Consider the following 18,085-nt stretch of genomic DNA (forward strand, 5'->3'; position numbering starts at 1 on the left):
CTTTCTCGAAATCATCTAGTTTAGAAGAAAATCTTCTCCAAATTCTCTATTGGTTCTCATCTTTGGATTTTATCTTCATCTCTATTATCCATAATTTCAATGTTTAGAGCAAGAGCTTTAACTTGAGCCTTCGAATCTTTTAGGAAAGTTGTACAGCATCATTGCTTGGAGAATTTCTAATTTGATCTACATTCTCCAACTCCTTTCTCAGTTGGGAATTTCATTTTCAGATTTCTTGTTGAGACGATTGCTCCTAGTGCATTTAAAGTTGGTATTCCCAATATCATATTGTACATTGATAAGCTTTTGATCAATAAAAATTTTGTCACCGTCATCACCTTTTTAGATGAGTCCCAAGTGTTACTATCAATTCAATTGTTCCTTCAACAGGGGTTGACTCTCCAGAGAAACCAAATAGCCTGGTCCCACATGGCTTCAATTTCACATAATCAAGTTTCAGCTTCAGAAGTGCTTCATAGGACATGATATCAAGTGAGGAGCATGTATCAATCAAAACTCTATGAATGTCACGATTCGCAATCTAAGCTACTACCACAATTGCATCATCATGTGGTTCCTGGATTCCAATCATTTCCTCCTTTGTGAAAATTATTTCCTTCATCTTTTTTATTCTTTTTGGGACTAGCCAAGTTTCCACAAAGTAAACGAACCTTGCATGAGCTTTTGATTTCGCCACAGAAGTCAGTTCCATACTCCCCAATATGGTCATGACTGGTGATTGTTTTCGCTTAGGTCTCAAACCTTCGTGATCTTCTACTGGAGAATCGGATTGATAATCCTTCTTTGCTTGCTCTTCTTTCTCAGGTCCTCGATTATTCCATCTTCTTGGCTTATCTCCATTCCACTACTGACCTTTGTTTCTTTGATGAACATATCAATCTAAGCATCCTTGATTGATCAGCAGCTCAATGTCTTTCTTTAAAACTCTGGACTCATTTGTATCATGACCGTGATCTCTATAAAAATGGAAAAACTTGTTAGGGTTTCCGTCTTCTGCTTTTGCCACCATTGGAGTTGGCCACCTCAAAAACTTTTGATGTTGAATTTGCATTAATATATCTGATCTCTTTGCATTCAATGGAGTACTTGATCTGGATTTGGTTGCTAATCACCCTTCCTATTTCTATTATCACTCCTTGATTAATTCTTGTTACTCCTTCGATCCTTCTGATTAGAGTGTAATGTCCCACTCTCTTTCCTTTTACTCCCTATATCATAAGTCTCTTAAATGGTTTGTGAGATCTCCTTCATGTTTGTGTATTGGTTGCAGCGTGACGTCAGCTCCACAATAGTTGTTGGTTTATTCATGATCAGGAATTCAAGTAGATGGTCATCAATTAAACCTTTGAACATTGCATTGTAAGCCACTGCATCGTTCAAAATTTTTATCTGAATCGACTCTTGATTGAACCTCTTCATATGACTGGGGATTGACTCTCCCGGTCTCTGGCGAATCGCAGCCAAATTCTTTGTTGTTTTGCTGCTTTTCATACTACTTTGGAACCGTGACAGAAAAATCCTCATCAACTCCTTGAAATTTCCGATCGAGTTCGGTTTGAGGCTGAAGAACCAAGTGGTAGCTAGTCCTTTCAATGAAGAAGGGAATGGTCTGCACATTAGAGCTTCTGATTCTCCTACTAACATCATAACTGAATTGGGTTGAGCTAGATGTTCTAGTGGATCAATACTCCCGTCATACACCGTGAACATGGGGAGTTTGAAATTATGAGGCAGTGGAGTTTTCATTATCACCTTGGAGAATGGATTTCGATTCATTGTCTCTTCCACATTTTCTTCTTTCTTTGTTTGTTTATCTCTAGATTTGATTGTCAAGAATTCAAAATCTCTTCCTAATCTCAGATCCACAAACTTCTGAATAGCTACAGATTGAGTTCTCTCTTTTTCTCTTTTTCTGTCTCTCCTACTACCAGCAGTCTTGCTCTTTCTGCTTTTGCTCATTTGAGTTTCTTTGTTTTCCTCAGTTGAGATCTGATTGTCAAGGTCAAAGGATGCGGATCAAAACTTGGATCTGAACTTTCTCCACAACCTTCGTCATTCAGATTTGAGTTTACTAGACATTGCCTTGACTCTTGCTTCCGAGGAGTCTGATTTCAAACCTCTTCCACTCGGGAAAAAGGAGTTCAATGTTCAACCGGTAATGTTCGCACTGGAATTCCAGTTGATTTCGGGATTCCAATCTGTTGGATATACGATCTCACCAGATCTTGAGTTTCCAGGATCTAACGCCGCATGTTCTCCATTTGGAAAAGGATCTAACGTGGATCAAATCCTGGTTGTGATGTGGTTGCTGGAGCTTCCGTTGGTTGTACCTCCTGTAGGTTTTGAACCTCTAAAAGATGAGGTGATTATTCCCTGAGAACTCTCTATTTATGGCAAGTCAGCATAGAAGATGCTAGTGTTGGTAATGTCACCTCCTTCATCTTCCTTTTTGTATTTTTTCCTCGAGGTTCTCTCTGGCTTGCTTCAGCAGCTTTGATCACAGGTATCTCTTCATGTTGTTCAGATGAATGAGCCATGGTTTTTTGCTCTATTCCCACAAACGATGCCAAGTGTTGGGAATTTGCCAAGGTTGCAGACCACGGTTTGCACCAAATGATTCAGATCTGGTTCGATCTTACTCAAGCTTCCTCACCTTCAAGATCACTGGAAAAAGCTGTTAGAAATGGAGCCCGATCAACTGGATCGGCGTTCCGTCTCCAACGATCAAGTCAATAAGGGCAAAGTGTGTCTGCTCCAAAGCTCGAGAGAACTTTAGGTTTTTGAATTTCTTGAAAGCGGGAAGTTGCAGGTTTTAGTGAGTGAAGTGTCTTACCTTTTGTCTAAGTCTGATCCCTATTTATAGACTTTCCTTACTAAACAGGTCTTATTTGGACTGTCGGTTGAGTATTTCAAAATCAATGGCTATGATTAGATTCCCACGTGGTTTGTGGTTCAGCCTCATGTCATGTTCGGACCGCCGGTTGACCTGACGCAAACTGGTGATTGATGCTTTATCCATAACAATTGACAAATTATACATAGCAAAGTATTTGATCGAGTTAAGCTAAACAACTTGAAAAAGGAGAGCACTAGGTCCCTTTCAAAAGGCTTTCAAACTCATGCCAAAATATACCCCTTCAAATACTCTGGTTCTCTACCAAACAAGAGATTTTTCCTCCTGGTTTTCTACTTGATAAAATCTTTATATTAAAAAAAAAAAAAGGCTCCTTACATGCTAACGGTATATGAAATATTGTCATCCCTTATATATAAAAAGCTCCCTTCTACACCCACCCCTACCCGGAAAAAGGAAAAGAGAAAAAAAAAAATTTTCTTCATTTGTCTCCAAAAAAAGAAAAAAAAATAGATTTAATACTTGAGGAATAATAAGCACTCAAAAGAATTAATTAATTATTTTGATTAAATTTGCTTAATTTTCAATAGAAAACCTATCATTGTGTTGTTATTTTGAGTCCACTAAAAAGATCATCAGCACCATAAATTTCCTTTGACAGCCTAAGTTTTGATTTCATAGAAAACACTAACCCTAAAGTTTGACCAATCAGCATATATAAGGCGTTTGATATGAGGGATTTAGTTTCTAAGTGGCAAAAATATTTCTATTGAGTCATCATACTCTTCAAAATGGACCACCTAACTTCAGAAGAACCCTGACAGATTAGAGTTTGGGCTCAGGGTTCTTAAGCCCAAGGTAGTATTGATTATTAGGGTTAAAGACCCCTAGCCGATTCCCCTACTTAGCCCCATGTACATGTCTCTTCCATTGGGTGGGAGATTCTTGCACTATACTTGACCCTCAATCAGACTGTTTATCACCTTGCTGTCAGACTGAGAATTTCGTGAATTGTCGAAGATCAGGTATAAAAATGATTATATTGGAGCTCATTCCAATTTGACCATTCGACAGAGCGCTTGAAAATTTCAACATTCTTGAAAATAATCAATTTTCTTAACGAAGTATTATAGCATCATCATACTTCAACCGAACGGGTCTTTAGGAATCCATGACTGGAGATAAGAGAAACATTCCTCCGAGCGAGCACTTAGATGCCTACAGAATGGCAGTAACTCTCCGGTACATTGAAATCATTACCCATCCTTTGAACCGTCATCAATCCACTGGTCCTATTCCTGAATCATTCAAAACCCAAATTGGTTCAAAACCTTTACAGGAGCTCAAAGCCGAGGTTCAGAAGATCTTCTCATGTAAAAACTCTGCTTCCTCTAAAGAAAAATAATTCTGATCGCGAGCATCTTTTAACGGCATATATTGGAGCATGTTGCAGCTGTGCCATACTGAATTTATCAGATTGCAGCTCGTGCACAGCTTTTTTTAACTCTACACAATCATATCTGTGAAACATTCTTCCATAGAAATAAATTTACATTTACAGTATTAATAAGTCACACATACGGTGAAGGGCTGCTTAGAATCGCCGGAATTCCTTTGGAGGCTTGAAGTTGACTGGATGAGTTTCAGGAGTTGCATTTTCATCTTCTTTCCACATCTTTATGGTTTTGTCGGCCTCACAAGTAACTAGCCGAGAACCAGTTACATCATAAGAGAGCGCATATATGCCAGCTTCACTATCCAGGGACCCTGAAGACACAAGCATCCATCAGTATAAACTTTTCTAACCAACAAGAATGATCACAAAGAGGACTAGGGTACTGAGATGCATACCAGGCTGCACAATGGTTTGAGACTGCTGAAAGTTATGGCCGCTCTTCCAATCCCAAAACCACATACTCCCATTGTCACCTTAAAAGGGGGGAAAAAAACAAAAAAACAAAACGTCTTACATCAACATACAGTCTTCCATTTCTGAAAATAGGTAAGCAAAAACTTAAGAAGAGTGGCACAGCTGATAGAGACACCAACCCAGGGCAAAAACCAGCTACCACCAATAATAAGAGAAGAGATGTACAATGCTAGTATGCAACAACATGGATACAGTGTTGTCCTGGTATCAAACTAAGATGACGCCAGCAGGCTCAATCTTGTAACCTAATTAATTTAAGAGCTCAGAAGGTATTGAGTTGGCAAGGTTACCTCCTGTTGCCATCACACCCTCTTCATTGACTGCCATTGCATTTATGATTGTCCTCTGTTGGGAGCTGGAAAAGAAAACATTAATCAAGTCAACGAGTATGAAGAAACAAACTTAGGCACTTCTTTACAAAGGAAAATGGTAACGTAAAAAAACTGAAGTTAATTATCATTATGACTTTGACTGACAAAAAACTGTATATACTGAGAATTAATAGGAAATGACAGTTTAGAACCTCAATTCATAGCAAACTTCAAGAGGTAAAACTCTCAAGTGTGCTGGACTAGTGCAACAAAGAGAAGGGTAGGTGACAAGAATCTAAAAGCAAAAGCTTCCTTTTAGAATAAGAATAAGTCAAGCCATATTGACAAGAGAAGACAATATATCTTGAGAAAACCTGCAATAACTAACAGACGAAGGGAAGTACTATTTAATCCTACATGATGTTATTGAAGTTCCATGCTAGATGTCAGCAAAAATAATTTCTCAATATTCCCTATGTTTTCCGAAGTTGTATACGGCTGACAGATAAAAATGGGTGCTGGCAATAGGCAAGGGAAGCCGCATTCCCATGAAACTAGTTACTCATCCATGTCTGTCAGAATAAATTTGTTGATGAGATCAAAGCTCATTGGGTTATCAATCTTCTGGTCGGTCTTCAAGCCCCATAATATCCCGGGAAGCCTTCTCCACAAGACTCTTTAATTACTAACTAAAGACTCAGACCTGATATGACTAACCTTGGTCGATTTCAATCTTCACCAGCTAAAACAGCTGGTCACATGCTGACTTCCCAACCCAACAAGATAAAAAGGAAATTATCAATGGGAAGTTTGTGCCTTAACAGATAAAAGAGTACCATATATTTATCCAGTTGTCACCTATCAGGAGTATGAGTGAGCAAGGTGTTTGAAGTTTTGGCAGGATCAACACACAAGTGTAAACCTTCCATGAACATCAATTATTATTGTGGACTGGGAAAAGGAAAAAGATTGCACTGCATATAAGAGATGCAGAACCCGTTGTAAAGAGAATTGTAAGTACATTGGCAGATCAAAGATGGAATAATACCCAAAAGAAATGACTGAATCACCTTCCACCATACAAATTTACTTTCTGAAAACCTTAATTTTTATGTTATTTTTAAAAATTTTTGCTTAACCCCTAATGAGATTTTATTGGTACGCTAAATGTCATTAGTATTGAAAAATAAATTCTAAGAACTCAGATGCTTCCCAAGCAGAGCTGATTCATCTACACTCACCCCAAATACGGAACTTAATCACAATTTACAACTGGGGGGAGAGACATTGTACTAATCATTCCAAAAAGGATTATTTTATTGCATTATTGTACAAAGCCAATTATACTCAAGATATCACTGAGAGTGCAAGTATTTCAAAAGTCTCCCTATCAATCCCACAACTACCTACTGCTAGTATATAGGTGAAATGCACAAATAAGGTACTTAAGCCTCCAAATCTGCCAAGGAAAGAAGCACAAAGCAAGGCAAAGGCACAGATTTTCCAAAAGAAAGTTCAGAAAAATATGGGAAAAAGGTGACATAGCAACAATACACACATAAGGCATAACAATCCGCCGAGTTTATTACCGCTGTGATGGAGGATTGAACAGTTGGATTGTATGGAAGAGTAGTTATTAGAGAGGAATAGGAACCCAGTCATGGCTTTTGCAGGAAAGGGAACAACACGTTGATGCTGGTAATGGAAATGGAAGCTATCTACGGAGAGTACTGCATTGTGTAGAGAAAGGATTGCTGGAGGTATATATCCGACCTCTAAGCTGGCGGCAGATATTCTACAAGGAAGTTGCCAAGGTCCATGGAACATACAAGGGATAAAAGGAAAAATACTACACCTTTTAACCTTGTTGAAGCATATAGAAATCCTGCATGTATGGAGGAGGCAAAATCAACAAGCGGACTTTATGACTAAAGTGCTGGTAATGGATTCAGAATTTATATGAAATCCCATGTTGTTACCTTTGGAGCTAATGGACCTGACTAGGAAGGATGCTGAACTTCAGAGTTGTCATAGATTGTAAGGGGGATTCAGGTTTGTCTCATATAATGGTTACGAAAGTATGACCTCTGAGATATGTTTCACTCCCTTTTCTCACCATGGGGGTTCTTAGGAATGCCTTTTCTGTAATGAATCTTTAAAAAAAAAGAAAAGAAAGAAAAGAGAAGGAAAGATTGCCATGTTCAAATTCATCCATGACATGATATTGATGTTTGTAGCACCAATAATTCAGATGAGAGATCTAGAACCAAGTTTAGAAAAGAAGGTCAATGCAAAAGTATACTAAGACAAGTACATCAACAGAAGCCTGACTATATTACTAATAGTATCATATCAGTATACGTTTTAGCTCTTTAGTTTGGAATTGTAACTGAAGTAGAGTGTGTGATACAACAAAACTGATACTAAGGAGTATAACTGCACAATTTCACTGACATTATTGCCTGTTGTTATTTCTCCTAAATGTGGTGAGGTGCAAAATAAGCAATAAAGCACATTCCCTGAGTTCAACGCCCCCCACCCTCACCCCCCCCCCCCCAAAATAAGGGGTAAATTGCCTGATTGAAGACCCATGCCTGAAACTAGTGCAAGCTGCACTCTTTCAAATTGTGCCTCAGCTGCCGACTAACCACCCCACCCCCTGCACCCTAAAAAGTAAGAAATTAATAATAAATTAAAAAATAAAAAATAAAACAACCCAAGAAAAGAGAAAATTCAACCTCCAAAATGAAATATTTAACCTTCTTCTACATCTTGGAACAAATGCAATAATCAGAATGGACAGGTATACATCTTCTAATACTTTCTTCAAAATGTTTGGTTTATGAAGAGCCAGATGTACATCACAAACTTTATAGGTTCCATTTGTTTAGCACTGAAACTCAGCAAAATCAGTCTCACACTCTCACATCACCTCTCAGAACAGAAAAGCCAGGAATGGCTTTAAGGGAAATAAGAAGTTTTTCATCGTGGCTGCAGATGAAGATTAGGAGTGACTAGTTAACTGAACAAAGTATAAGTGCAGTCACAGCTGGACCCTCAGTTGAGCTGAGCTACCTGAACTCTCTATGGAAGGGCCATGAACAAGCTACATTAATGGGCTACCAATGAAAAAGTATGAACAAAAAAGGAGCTCACCACATTTCCAGACGGTCTAATTATTCCTCATATGACATACATGCTGAATAGCTTAGACTTTCACTTTTAGATAATTCTTCCAAACATATATATTAAAAAAAGAGACCTTCAATCTCTACAAATATGGATTAAGGTACTGCTTAGGATTTTAAAATATTGTATAGGCACCAGCGAGAAAGGTAAATCTAGTAACCAGCTTATTGAATACTCACAGCATGTTGTGCAAAAACTCTCCTTTAGGAAGGTTGAATTTCTTTATGTTGTCAGCCGAAGCAGATGCAAAAGCATGCCTGGGATATAGACAAGTTCACTTAAATTCCAGAGGAAGCCAAAATCCCCAAACACCAATAAAATAAACAAAAATGTGGTCCCCCCCCCCCCCCCCCCCTTTCTGCGGGGTGGGTGGAGGGGATAAAGAAGATAGTAGGCACAGATATCCCAAAACGGAAGTACATGAAATTTAGGTACTTACTCTTTAGGATGCTGTGCCATTGCTCTGACAGACTTCTTATGGTGTGTAAGAGTTACCATTGTTTTTCCTACAAGCAGAACATACGTGAGGAGAGAGAGAATAGCTCCCACAAAAAATCAAAATGATGACAGTAAAACAAACAATTACCATAGCGGAGATCCCAGAACTTAATGGTCGTGTCATGAGAGCCAGTTACAACTTGTGGGTCCTGAAGAGAACCAGAAAAATTCAAGCATGACCATTGTAAGTCAAATTGTTCATTACAAACGAAACACTAGTCATTAAGTTATTCTAAAGAGAAATGTTATATAATGCAAGTTCTCACTGTTATGTTCAGCAAACAACTCAACCCAATTTATGCCACATAAATTGGATTTTTCTAGCCCTAAGTTAAGCATGTCTTCCCTCACAATTCTCCTAGACTCTTTTTCTGCATACCCATCACTATTTTAGCCCCTTCAATCTGAACCAAATCACCCCATCATTTGAAAACCACCACCAACTAGCCCTAAGTTATGCATGTCTTCCTCACAATTCTCCTAGACTTTTTCTGCATACCCATCACTATTTTAGCCCCTTCAATCTGAACCAAATCACCCCATCATTTGAAAACCACCACCAACTAGCCCTAAGTTATGCATGTCTTCCCTCTAATTCTCCTAGATTCATTTTTCACAAAGCCATCACTATTTTAGCTCCTTTCATTCTGAATCAAATCACCCCATCATTTGAAAACCTCCACCTCCATCGCAAATAACCATGCCACATTGCCACCCAAAGGACGCAACTTACCCTGTATTCGAGCTACTGCTAAATTGCTCCAGTTTGTCCATTTCTTATTTTTTACTTTCCAGTTTTACCAGTCATCTATTCCAACATCTTAATTTCAGCCACTGAGTTCATTCATTATCCACCATATTCTGACTCTTTGTAGTTGCACCACTGTGTAACTCCATCCCTCAATCCGTATTTTTTTACTGACCCTAGGAATCTAAAATTATCACTTTGTGGTGTCTTCCTATCATCAATTTTCAGCATCTCCCTCTCATTTCTATTGTCGCTGAAGTTATACACAAAATACTTTCTGTTTGTGTTCTACTTACCATAATAAAATGCAAGAGCATTTCTCTGAATTGGGATAACCCTATTCAAGAGATCCAAGCAAAATCTGCCCCATCCAACCATCAAAAACCCTAATTTTCATATTCAAGTAAGCTGCTGCTTGAAAACCTTCATATACATTCTAGAACTATATATATAGCTATTCTTGCAGAAATTCTGCCCTGCCCAATCTAACCACTGAATCTTCATTCCCTTTGGACCATATCTGGTCGCAATCAACCAGCCAAAACCTAGATTTGGACATTAACAATTTCTCCCACAAAGACCTAAATTTCAGATCTATCATTCTTGTCATCAGTTTCAGCCCTACTATTGGGTAAGACAGCCTCCCTCTCCTCAGATATGATCCGAACCCCAGCCCTAAATTCCACCTATGAATCCTAGAAACCCTAATTCAAATTTCAGCAAAACCTAGCCCTCATTTTTCTAGCTTCAAGTTTGGTCTAGATTGGACCTGCAAGAACTGGTCCCTAGTTGACCATATATCAACACATAATTACATTACGACCTTGCTTACAAAGACTTCCTGAAACTGTGCGGATATTGGGAACTCCAGGCTGAATTCAAACCCAATCTCTCTCCTTCAGTCAGTTCAATTTCAGAGATTTTATCTGCTCTCAGGAGTCAAGTATTTGGCATGATAATGGAACATTCCAAAGCAGTTGGGTGCCCAGAACTTGGGCCTGCAGTCTGAAATTTCTACCCAGAGGGTTTAACCAGGAGAGTTCTTTAGTGATTGAACTGGCTTCAAGATATGATTTGAGCAGTGAGAGGAAGAAGGCAAATTTCATTTTATTAACTCAACAAGCCCTAAACCGTAGTCGTTCCTATCTATCCCTGTTTTATTTTAACTTCAAATGCTGCCCTAATCTTCTGGATTAATTCCTAGCTAAAAACAGGCTCCCGTGATCTCAAAGCAGCACTCCAATCGGTTGTCATAAATCCATGTCTTTGCAACAACCAACAGAAATATTAAACACCCTTCCCAGGGAAGATCTCAAATGCAACATCCAACGCAAATATAAAAGTCCATCAAATGCAGCACCTAATGGCTACACAAGAGTCCATCAAATTGCAACCACCCAATGCCTACATAATAAATATCATAAGAGTGTAAGTCCCATGGCTACATAAATTTTATAATAGTGCAGCTCCAGTGACTATACAAATGCCTATCCAAAAAGGCACTCCAGTAGGCAGCAACAATTAGACTCTTTCTTGAGTCCATAAATCTAGACAAAATCACTTGCAGTAGACATCTTCAGTCTCCCCTCATGTATAGCATTATACATGATAAAAAAACAACCAATAATCATGTCAAACAACAAACATCTCAACAAGTTTATAACAAAAGAACACAGAAATGAACACCGAATATTCTTCAATCATCCACACATAATGACAACTAAAATCTCAAACTGATGTAATCCATGGTCCACCAGATTAAGATAATGGCAAATTTGTAACTAATCCACCAATCCCAACTCAATCCTTGGGTGAGTCCAAGCAAACATACCAAATAACAGGGTCTCAAACCCATTTTAATAACTCATGGGCTTATGAGATCTCTGCAAATTGGGCAGCTTAAAGAAGTAACAGAAATATTGTAATAAACCAAAATTTTTCTAAGAGGTTATTGGTAAATAAAGGAAAAGAATAGCAAATCTGTAAATACAACAAAATTGAAATCGAAATAGCATGAATATAATCAGGAAAAGTCCTAAAAAGAAGCGAAAGCCAGAAGGAAAACATGCAATGGAAAACTTTTAAGAACAAACACATAAATAACGTGAGGGGTATGCTTAACAATTAAAGATGGGATCCCGCACATTTATTAAATACCAAACAAGTTAAACTGAAAAAGAGGAAGCATAATTCAAATAAGGTTATCTGACTATGAAAGGGTTATGTTGAAAGGAAAAGAAACCAAAAATAATGGGCCAGGAGGATGAAATAAAGCCTAAATTAAAGAAAAGAAGAAGATATTAATCTGGATTGGATATCCAACCCCAAACAATAACGGAAACATCTAACAAAGAAGTCTAGGAATCAAAAAAAGGAAGCTAGCAATTGAAAAACAAGGAAGTTGGGAATCGAGAAATACAAAGTTAGCAATTGAAACAATAGAAGTGTTACTGTCTCCATCACGATTTAGAGGTGGAAATTTGAAATAAAACATCTTAATTGTATATAAATCCAGGAGGATAAAATAAAATTTAAAGCTTCTCTTTTCTTCTAAACAACCCCATAAAACCCATCTTCAACCTGAGAATCTGGAAACCTTAATGGCTGAAATACAACAACTAGGGTATTCAACCATCGACCAAAAAAAGGGATTCAACAGAAACGAACTGCAAAATTGCAACTTCCAGCAACCGAAAACAAGAGGAAAAATTGCAGCAGGTCAGCTTCAATCCTCACAACAGAAAGGAATTTTGGATCATTCTTCAGGTCTAAACTGTCCAACAACAAAGCAGCTTAACTAAGGCTCTCTTTGGTATAGTATAAATTTACGATTATTTAACATATAAACATTAATAAATGTGTTTGGTATAATTTATGACCTTTATCAGTAAATAAATTGATTTAAACATAAATCATAAATAGATCAATGGTTGTTCATGACATGTTGTCATAAATTGTTTAGTTTCGTTTATGTGGGTACCATTAATGAACATGTGCAGAATTACTACTTAAGTAGAGTAAAATGGTAAAGTTATCAAAAATTATAACAAAACATTGATTTTCTCACTTTCCAACATCCACCTTGATTACATCCCTATCATAAGAACATTTTAGGATATCAAAACCAACCTAAACCAATAAAAGCAAACCAATACTAATACCATCAGGATATCAAAACCAACCTAAACCAATGAAAGCAAATCAATACTAATACCAAAGCAAATATACATATAACTGCCGACCAAAACCAACCCAAAACCAAACTGATGATACATAATATATTATTTACCTAGCTATACCAAACCTGTTTCTTATTGTATAATATATTATATTTAGCAGTAACCAAACAATTATTGTTTATTACTCATAACCTATTACCGTAACTGATTATTCATATATAGGTCATAAACATAAATCTACATAATGCCAAAGACAGCCTAAACTATGGCAGCAAAATTGATTCAACTTTATCAAAGAACTTCAGAAATCATACCAGATTAACCAATGGCTACAACATCATCAGGCCAATTCAACAGCAAATTGAGAAGATGCAAAAAATCCCATTAAAATAAAAATTGAGAACCAAGGTCACAGTCAAAGAGAAGAGAAGTATGTAATGGCAGTAGTATGATAGTGGTTCTGTAGCCTTCACTAGAAAATGATTACCCAATAAATTCATAATTCAGCAGCATCATGTATAACCTTCATACTAAACCTAAATCAGAAAAGAACAACTCCCAAACTGGCAACTGGTTATGGCTCTGATACCATGTCAATTACAACAAGAAATAGGAAGAGAAAAAAAAAGAAGAAGAAGAAAAAAAGGGAAAGAAAGAAAGAAAGAGGAAAGAGAGGAGAGATCAATTTCACTAGGAACTTCACCTCTTAGTCAATGAAGGACTCCAAAGAATAAGCCTTATATTTATAGACCTTATAGTACATCAAAACAGAATATTTGGGGGGGGGGGGGGGTGAGAAAAGAAGGATTCAGAGTCCTATTTCAATATAACTCCAGGGGACTCATAGTGCTATTCTCCATTGAACTCCAGGGCCTCTCAAAGACTAGCTTCAAGTGCTATGCTAATACAGGGAGCCTTTCTTTCTCCTTTTAATAATAACTCTTAAAATTTATATTAAAAAAATAATAAAAATAAATTGGTGCAAAACTAGGGTGTGATCCCCTCTTATCCCCATATATTATGTTTGGGTCCCCTCAAACTAACACCATTCCAAGGGTATTAATGGCAAAGAGAAAATGACCATAATAACTAAAATAAAAAGAAATGAAATTACTAGTATACCTTAATCATGCAATCAAAAATTACAATTACACTCCCATACCCTATTCCAAAGAATCATCAAGGTGGGTGAAGCGATTCCCCCTTCTCCCATTTTCTTCCTTCACCCTGCTAGAAATCACCCACCACTAAAGAAGAAAAAAAATCTATGGAAACTCCCTTCAACCTGCTAGAAATCACCCACCATTAAAGAAGAAAAAAAAATCTATGGAAACTCCCTTCACCGCCAGAAAATCAGACAAGGGATCTACAACAGCACAATTAGAACCATGGTTGTCAAGGCGACAAGGCAATGCTAGGCAATGCTAGGCAATAGAAGGCAACGAAAACCAAGGCAAATTGCCTTGTCCAAAAATGGGCCAAAGCAACAAGGCGGGACGCTTTGACAACCTTGATTAGAAGTTAAAACCCAATCATAAATTTAGCGACTTAAAATTCAATTTAAGATCAGTTTGCTGCAAAAAATATTATAATCCACCTCACAGTATTTCACATGGTTTACTTTCTGTTTCTCTGTCCTGTACCACTAAAACCCTAATTCATCTCAGATTTTAAAATCTTTGTCTTTGTATCTTTGCTGATTCCAGTGAGCTCAAATTACCTGATGCTTCCATGCTTTTTAGTTCATAGGTTCCTTTTAATCATTCAAAGTGAAAGAGGGTGGTTTCCGGTGGGGGAGTAAGCTGATGAGGTTTAGTCGTGCCCAAGTAGGCTGATGGACTTTGAGGGTGTTGAATTAATGGACGGTTTTGATTTTTAAAGGGTTTTCCCTCTTTCTTAAAGGTAGGAGAAGTAGAAATTTTCGAAGAGAAAATTGTGCCTCAGTAAGCTGACGAGATTGTCCATTAAAACTAATATCCACCCTCTTTCAGTATGAATGACTAAGCTGATGGAATTTTACTGGCTGTGATGGGATTTTACCTTTCCTGAGTAAACTGATGGTTTCCTGATGGGACTAAGCAGATGAGGCTTTACTGGCGGTGATGGAGTAAGCTGGTGAGGTTTGATCATCAACAACCCCTCAAAACTCTTACCCAAAAAGGGATTTCACCAGCGGTGGTGGGTGGCTTCTGACTACGATGGATGGTTCCCCAGTTCAACTAAACCAATCAAGAAGATGGGTGTAGGGGAAATTCCTTCATCCAACTATATGTTAACATTTATAATATATTTCTAACATCTTTTGAAAATAATTTTTTAATTGAGGGTAATTTGGTCAAATTTTGAATTTAATTTGATTTTATTAACAGCTTTAAACAGACTCTGATGGAGAGGGCCAAAAGGTAATATATGGGGTAATACAGACCACACCCTAGTTTCGGGCCAATTTAAGGGATGTAAACGTAAAATTTTTAAAAGAAATCTTGCCACAGGGATATGGGGCTGCTTCATCCATGCACATGGGACAAGATCATCATCACCATGCCAAATGAAGATGGGACTTCAGAGCATTATACTTTCTTGATTTCTTCTGCCATAAACCATGAGGTTCAACATGTTATTACCTTTTTTTAATTATTAATATATTTTTTTGGGTGAAGCACTTTATTACGTTGCACTTTACTTGGAACTATTACAGAAATTCTGGACACATAGGTCCCAGAAATAGGCTAACTACACCACCGTAAGTGACAATTGAATCAAACACATTGCACTATGGTGAGTCTATGCAAAATACAAAATTCATGAAAGGCATATACTTGAGCACTAAGAGTATCTGCTAACTCGTCAAAAAATAAGTGGCAGGCCCAGGGATTCAAATTGCAACTAACCTATTTATTGTGTTCCTTAAAAAATATGGTGCAGGAAAAGGAAGATCAATCATGGAATGCAGTGGATCCAGGTAACCAGATGACCCACACACAGCCTTTGATTGATACAAAATGACAAAAGCTTTGAGAACTGGCACACAAGAACAATTCAATACAAAGCTATGAGTACCAAGAAACAGAAATAAGGTCACTTTCCCACAATTGATGGAGTGATAATATGACTTTATGTATGCAGCAGTCTCAACCAAAATCCCATAATCATCTTCTTAAAAAAATCCACATACCGTTGGTCTAGTAAAAACTGAGCAAACTGTGTTATCATGTCCAGAGAGAGCATGAATCTGCATCTTACTACGAATATCCCATACCTGGAGAAACAATTGTTTAAGTTGCATCCAAAGATCCAAAATAATCAATCAAACAAAAATATGAATCACTACAATAAAAACTAAAGCCTTTCTATTTTCTATTTCTTTTGCAAGTTTTGAATTATCTCTGTTCCAGATGCATGACATAGAGCTAAGAAGACAATCATACCCGGCAGACAGAATCACGTCCTCCTGTAAGCAAAATGTCAATGGTGGGATGAAGAGCCAAGCAGTAAACACCACTTAGATGCCCGTGATATGACCGGATAACCTGAATGAAGGAAAATATGGTAAGAAATCAAAATAACTTTCAATATTATTTCAAGAACGGATAGCAATTGGATGATGAAATATTCACCTTGTTCTGTTCAAGATCCCAACATTTTACTTGTTTGTCATCACCCGCAGAAAACATGTAAGTATGAGTTTTGCTCACTGCAAGGCCTGCAAAGGAAACATATGTACACTACTGTTACACCTGGCTCAAAAATCATTTTCAACAAAACAGAGCATAACTTTTAGATGGCACCACAGTGCAAAAATAATAGTACAAAAGCACTAACCACGTATCTGTTCGATGTGTCCTGTTAATGTGAGCTTTAGCCTTCCACTTGCCACGTCCCATATCTTGTCAAAGCCCACCAAAAAAAAAAATTTAATATTTACAGAAGCTTATCAAAGAACATCATTAAACAGTACATCCCATAAAGATGAGGCAAAATATAAAAGCAGAAACAATTTTGAGCATCAGGAAGCCTTTTGTAACAACAATGATAATGTTCACTCCCTGTTCGAAGTAGGACACTTTTAGATAAAGGCATTCTTTCCTATCCATCATACATTACTTTCTAAAACATTATATACATCCATGGATCAAGAATTCAAAACTCAAGGCCCAAAATTGGCCCATCAAAAAACCAAAACAGTGGGAGCAAGATCCCTTCCCCCCCCCCCCTGCCCCGCGGGGTGCATGTGTGACATCTCAAAGGTTTTCGATATGAGATGGGGCTGAAAGTTGGTATAAGATATTAAGATATATCTTGATCGAATCCTGGGTCCTTTTCTTTGTCAAGTTGGTTCAAAATCTTGTAGAACAGAGATCTCAAGTGGACTGAGATATCTCATGAGTTCGGGTAGTTTTTTAATTTGCGATTTATCTTGTCTTTTCATCGTAAGAAGATACCTCAAGAGCTCTCAATTCATATAAGCAACTTGCTAATGCTTTTAATACAATAGCATCACCTATTTTAATAACAACATTAATGTAATAATAACTTAAAAGGAGAATAGTTTATGGCATATCTGCTTACTAGACAATATATGGCCTGACCAGCAACCAACTGAATGTGAGATTTCCTTTCCACTGCACCCCAAAAGTTTCTATCTAGTCTCAACAGGTCTAATGGTACATAGCATTGACTGCTTCCTAACTTACGAAATACAGGAGTAACCATAGCTGCTTCCCAACGTAAGAAATACTGGAGCAACTCCAAACCAACAGAATTCTTATTTACCTCTTTTATATAGGTACCTTGCATGCTAAATATTCTCTCTCCTCTATCTTCAGCTATATAAAATCTTGGTCATGTGCATGTTCAATATAGCCATCCGTTTCACAAATATCAGCTTTTTTCTGCACTACTAAATTTCACTATTCTTGCTCTTCTAATGTTCCTAAAAATAGATAAAAACAAAGATGCCAGCTTGCCTCTCTATGGAAGTTGCATGTATGCGGTAGATATGGGAATGGAGTAATGATGTTAAGCCAGGCCAAGAAATTGGACCAAGAAGGGATAATGTGTTATTTGAGCGTCAAAATGGTTTGTATGGGCTGTGACCTACATATTTTTGGGTTTAATATTGTAATGGGCTAATTTTAAAAGCCCAAAAATCAGTGACTTAAGTCCTACACGGGATGAAGAAGATAGTTTCTGTTCTATTTTCCTTTTAAGCCATTAAGAATATAATGATATTTAAAGTTCTGTTTCCTTATAAAGTTTATTTAGTTGCTATTTTGTAGGATCTCTCAAGTAACCTACTAGAGTATTTAGTTTTGTAATCAAGGCAATTGTTAATAATAAAAGGGAGGACAATTA

General features: G+C 37.3%; 2 protein-coding genes across 2 annotated transcripts in view; both read right to left on the bottom strand.

Annotated features, from left to right (window-relative positions):
- Positions 1–1,245: 1,245 nt before the first annotated feature.
- Positions 1,246–1,980, bottom strand: LOC149024622 (uncharacterized). Its single transcript, XM_089143505.1, has one exon. The coding sequence runs from the start codon at positions 1,978–1,980 to the stop codon at positions 1,246–1,248; it is 735 nt and encodes a 244-aa protein (XP_088999631.1).
- A 1,765-nt stretch (positions 1,981–3,745) lies between these two features.
- Positions 3,746–18,085, bottom strand: part of LOC149024623 (protein pleiotropic regulatory locus 1-like) — a 28,441-nt gene continuing 14,101 nt past the window's right edge. The window contains exons 8-17 of the mRNA XM_089144841.1: positions 16,553–16,616; positions 16,348–16,433; positions 16,159–16,260; positions 15,906–15,989; positions 8,892–8,952; positions 8,745–8,811; positions 8,485–8,562; positions 5,096–5,160; positions 4,727–4,804; positions 3,746–4,642 (exon numbers count right to left, since the gene is read on the bottom strand). Of these exons, the coding sequence (XP_089000967.1) occupies positions 4,470–4,642; positions 4,727–4,804; positions 5,096–5,160; positions 8,485–8,562; positions 8,745–8,811; positions 8,892–8,952; positions 15,906–15,989; positions 16,159–16,260; positions 16,348–16,433; positions 16,553–16,616 (858 nt within the window). The 3' untranslated portion in view covers positions 3,746–4,469. The remainder of the gene's footprint in view (positions 4,643–4,726; positions 4,805–5,095; positions 5,161–8,484; positions 8,563–8,744; positions 8,812–8,891; positions 8,953–15,905; positions 15,990–16,158; positions 16,261–16,347; positions 16,434–16,552; positions 16,617–18,085) is intronic.

The sequence above is a fragment of the Hakea prostrata genome, chromosome 2 (genome assembly GCF_041222555.1).
Source record: "Hakea prostrata isolate BN-2017 chromosome 2, UWA_Hpros_2, whole genome shotgun sequence".
NCBI classification, from domain to species: domain Eukaryota; kingdom Viridiplantae; phylum Streptophyta; class Magnoliopsida; order Proteales; family Proteaceae; genus Hakea; species Hakea prostrata.

Bases quoted from the DNA above. Each gene is read 5' to 3' on its own strand.
- LOC149024622 (XM_089143505.1), bottom strand. From the start codon at position 1,980: ATGAGCAAAAGCAGAAAGAGCAAGACTGCTGGTAGTAGGAGAGACAGA.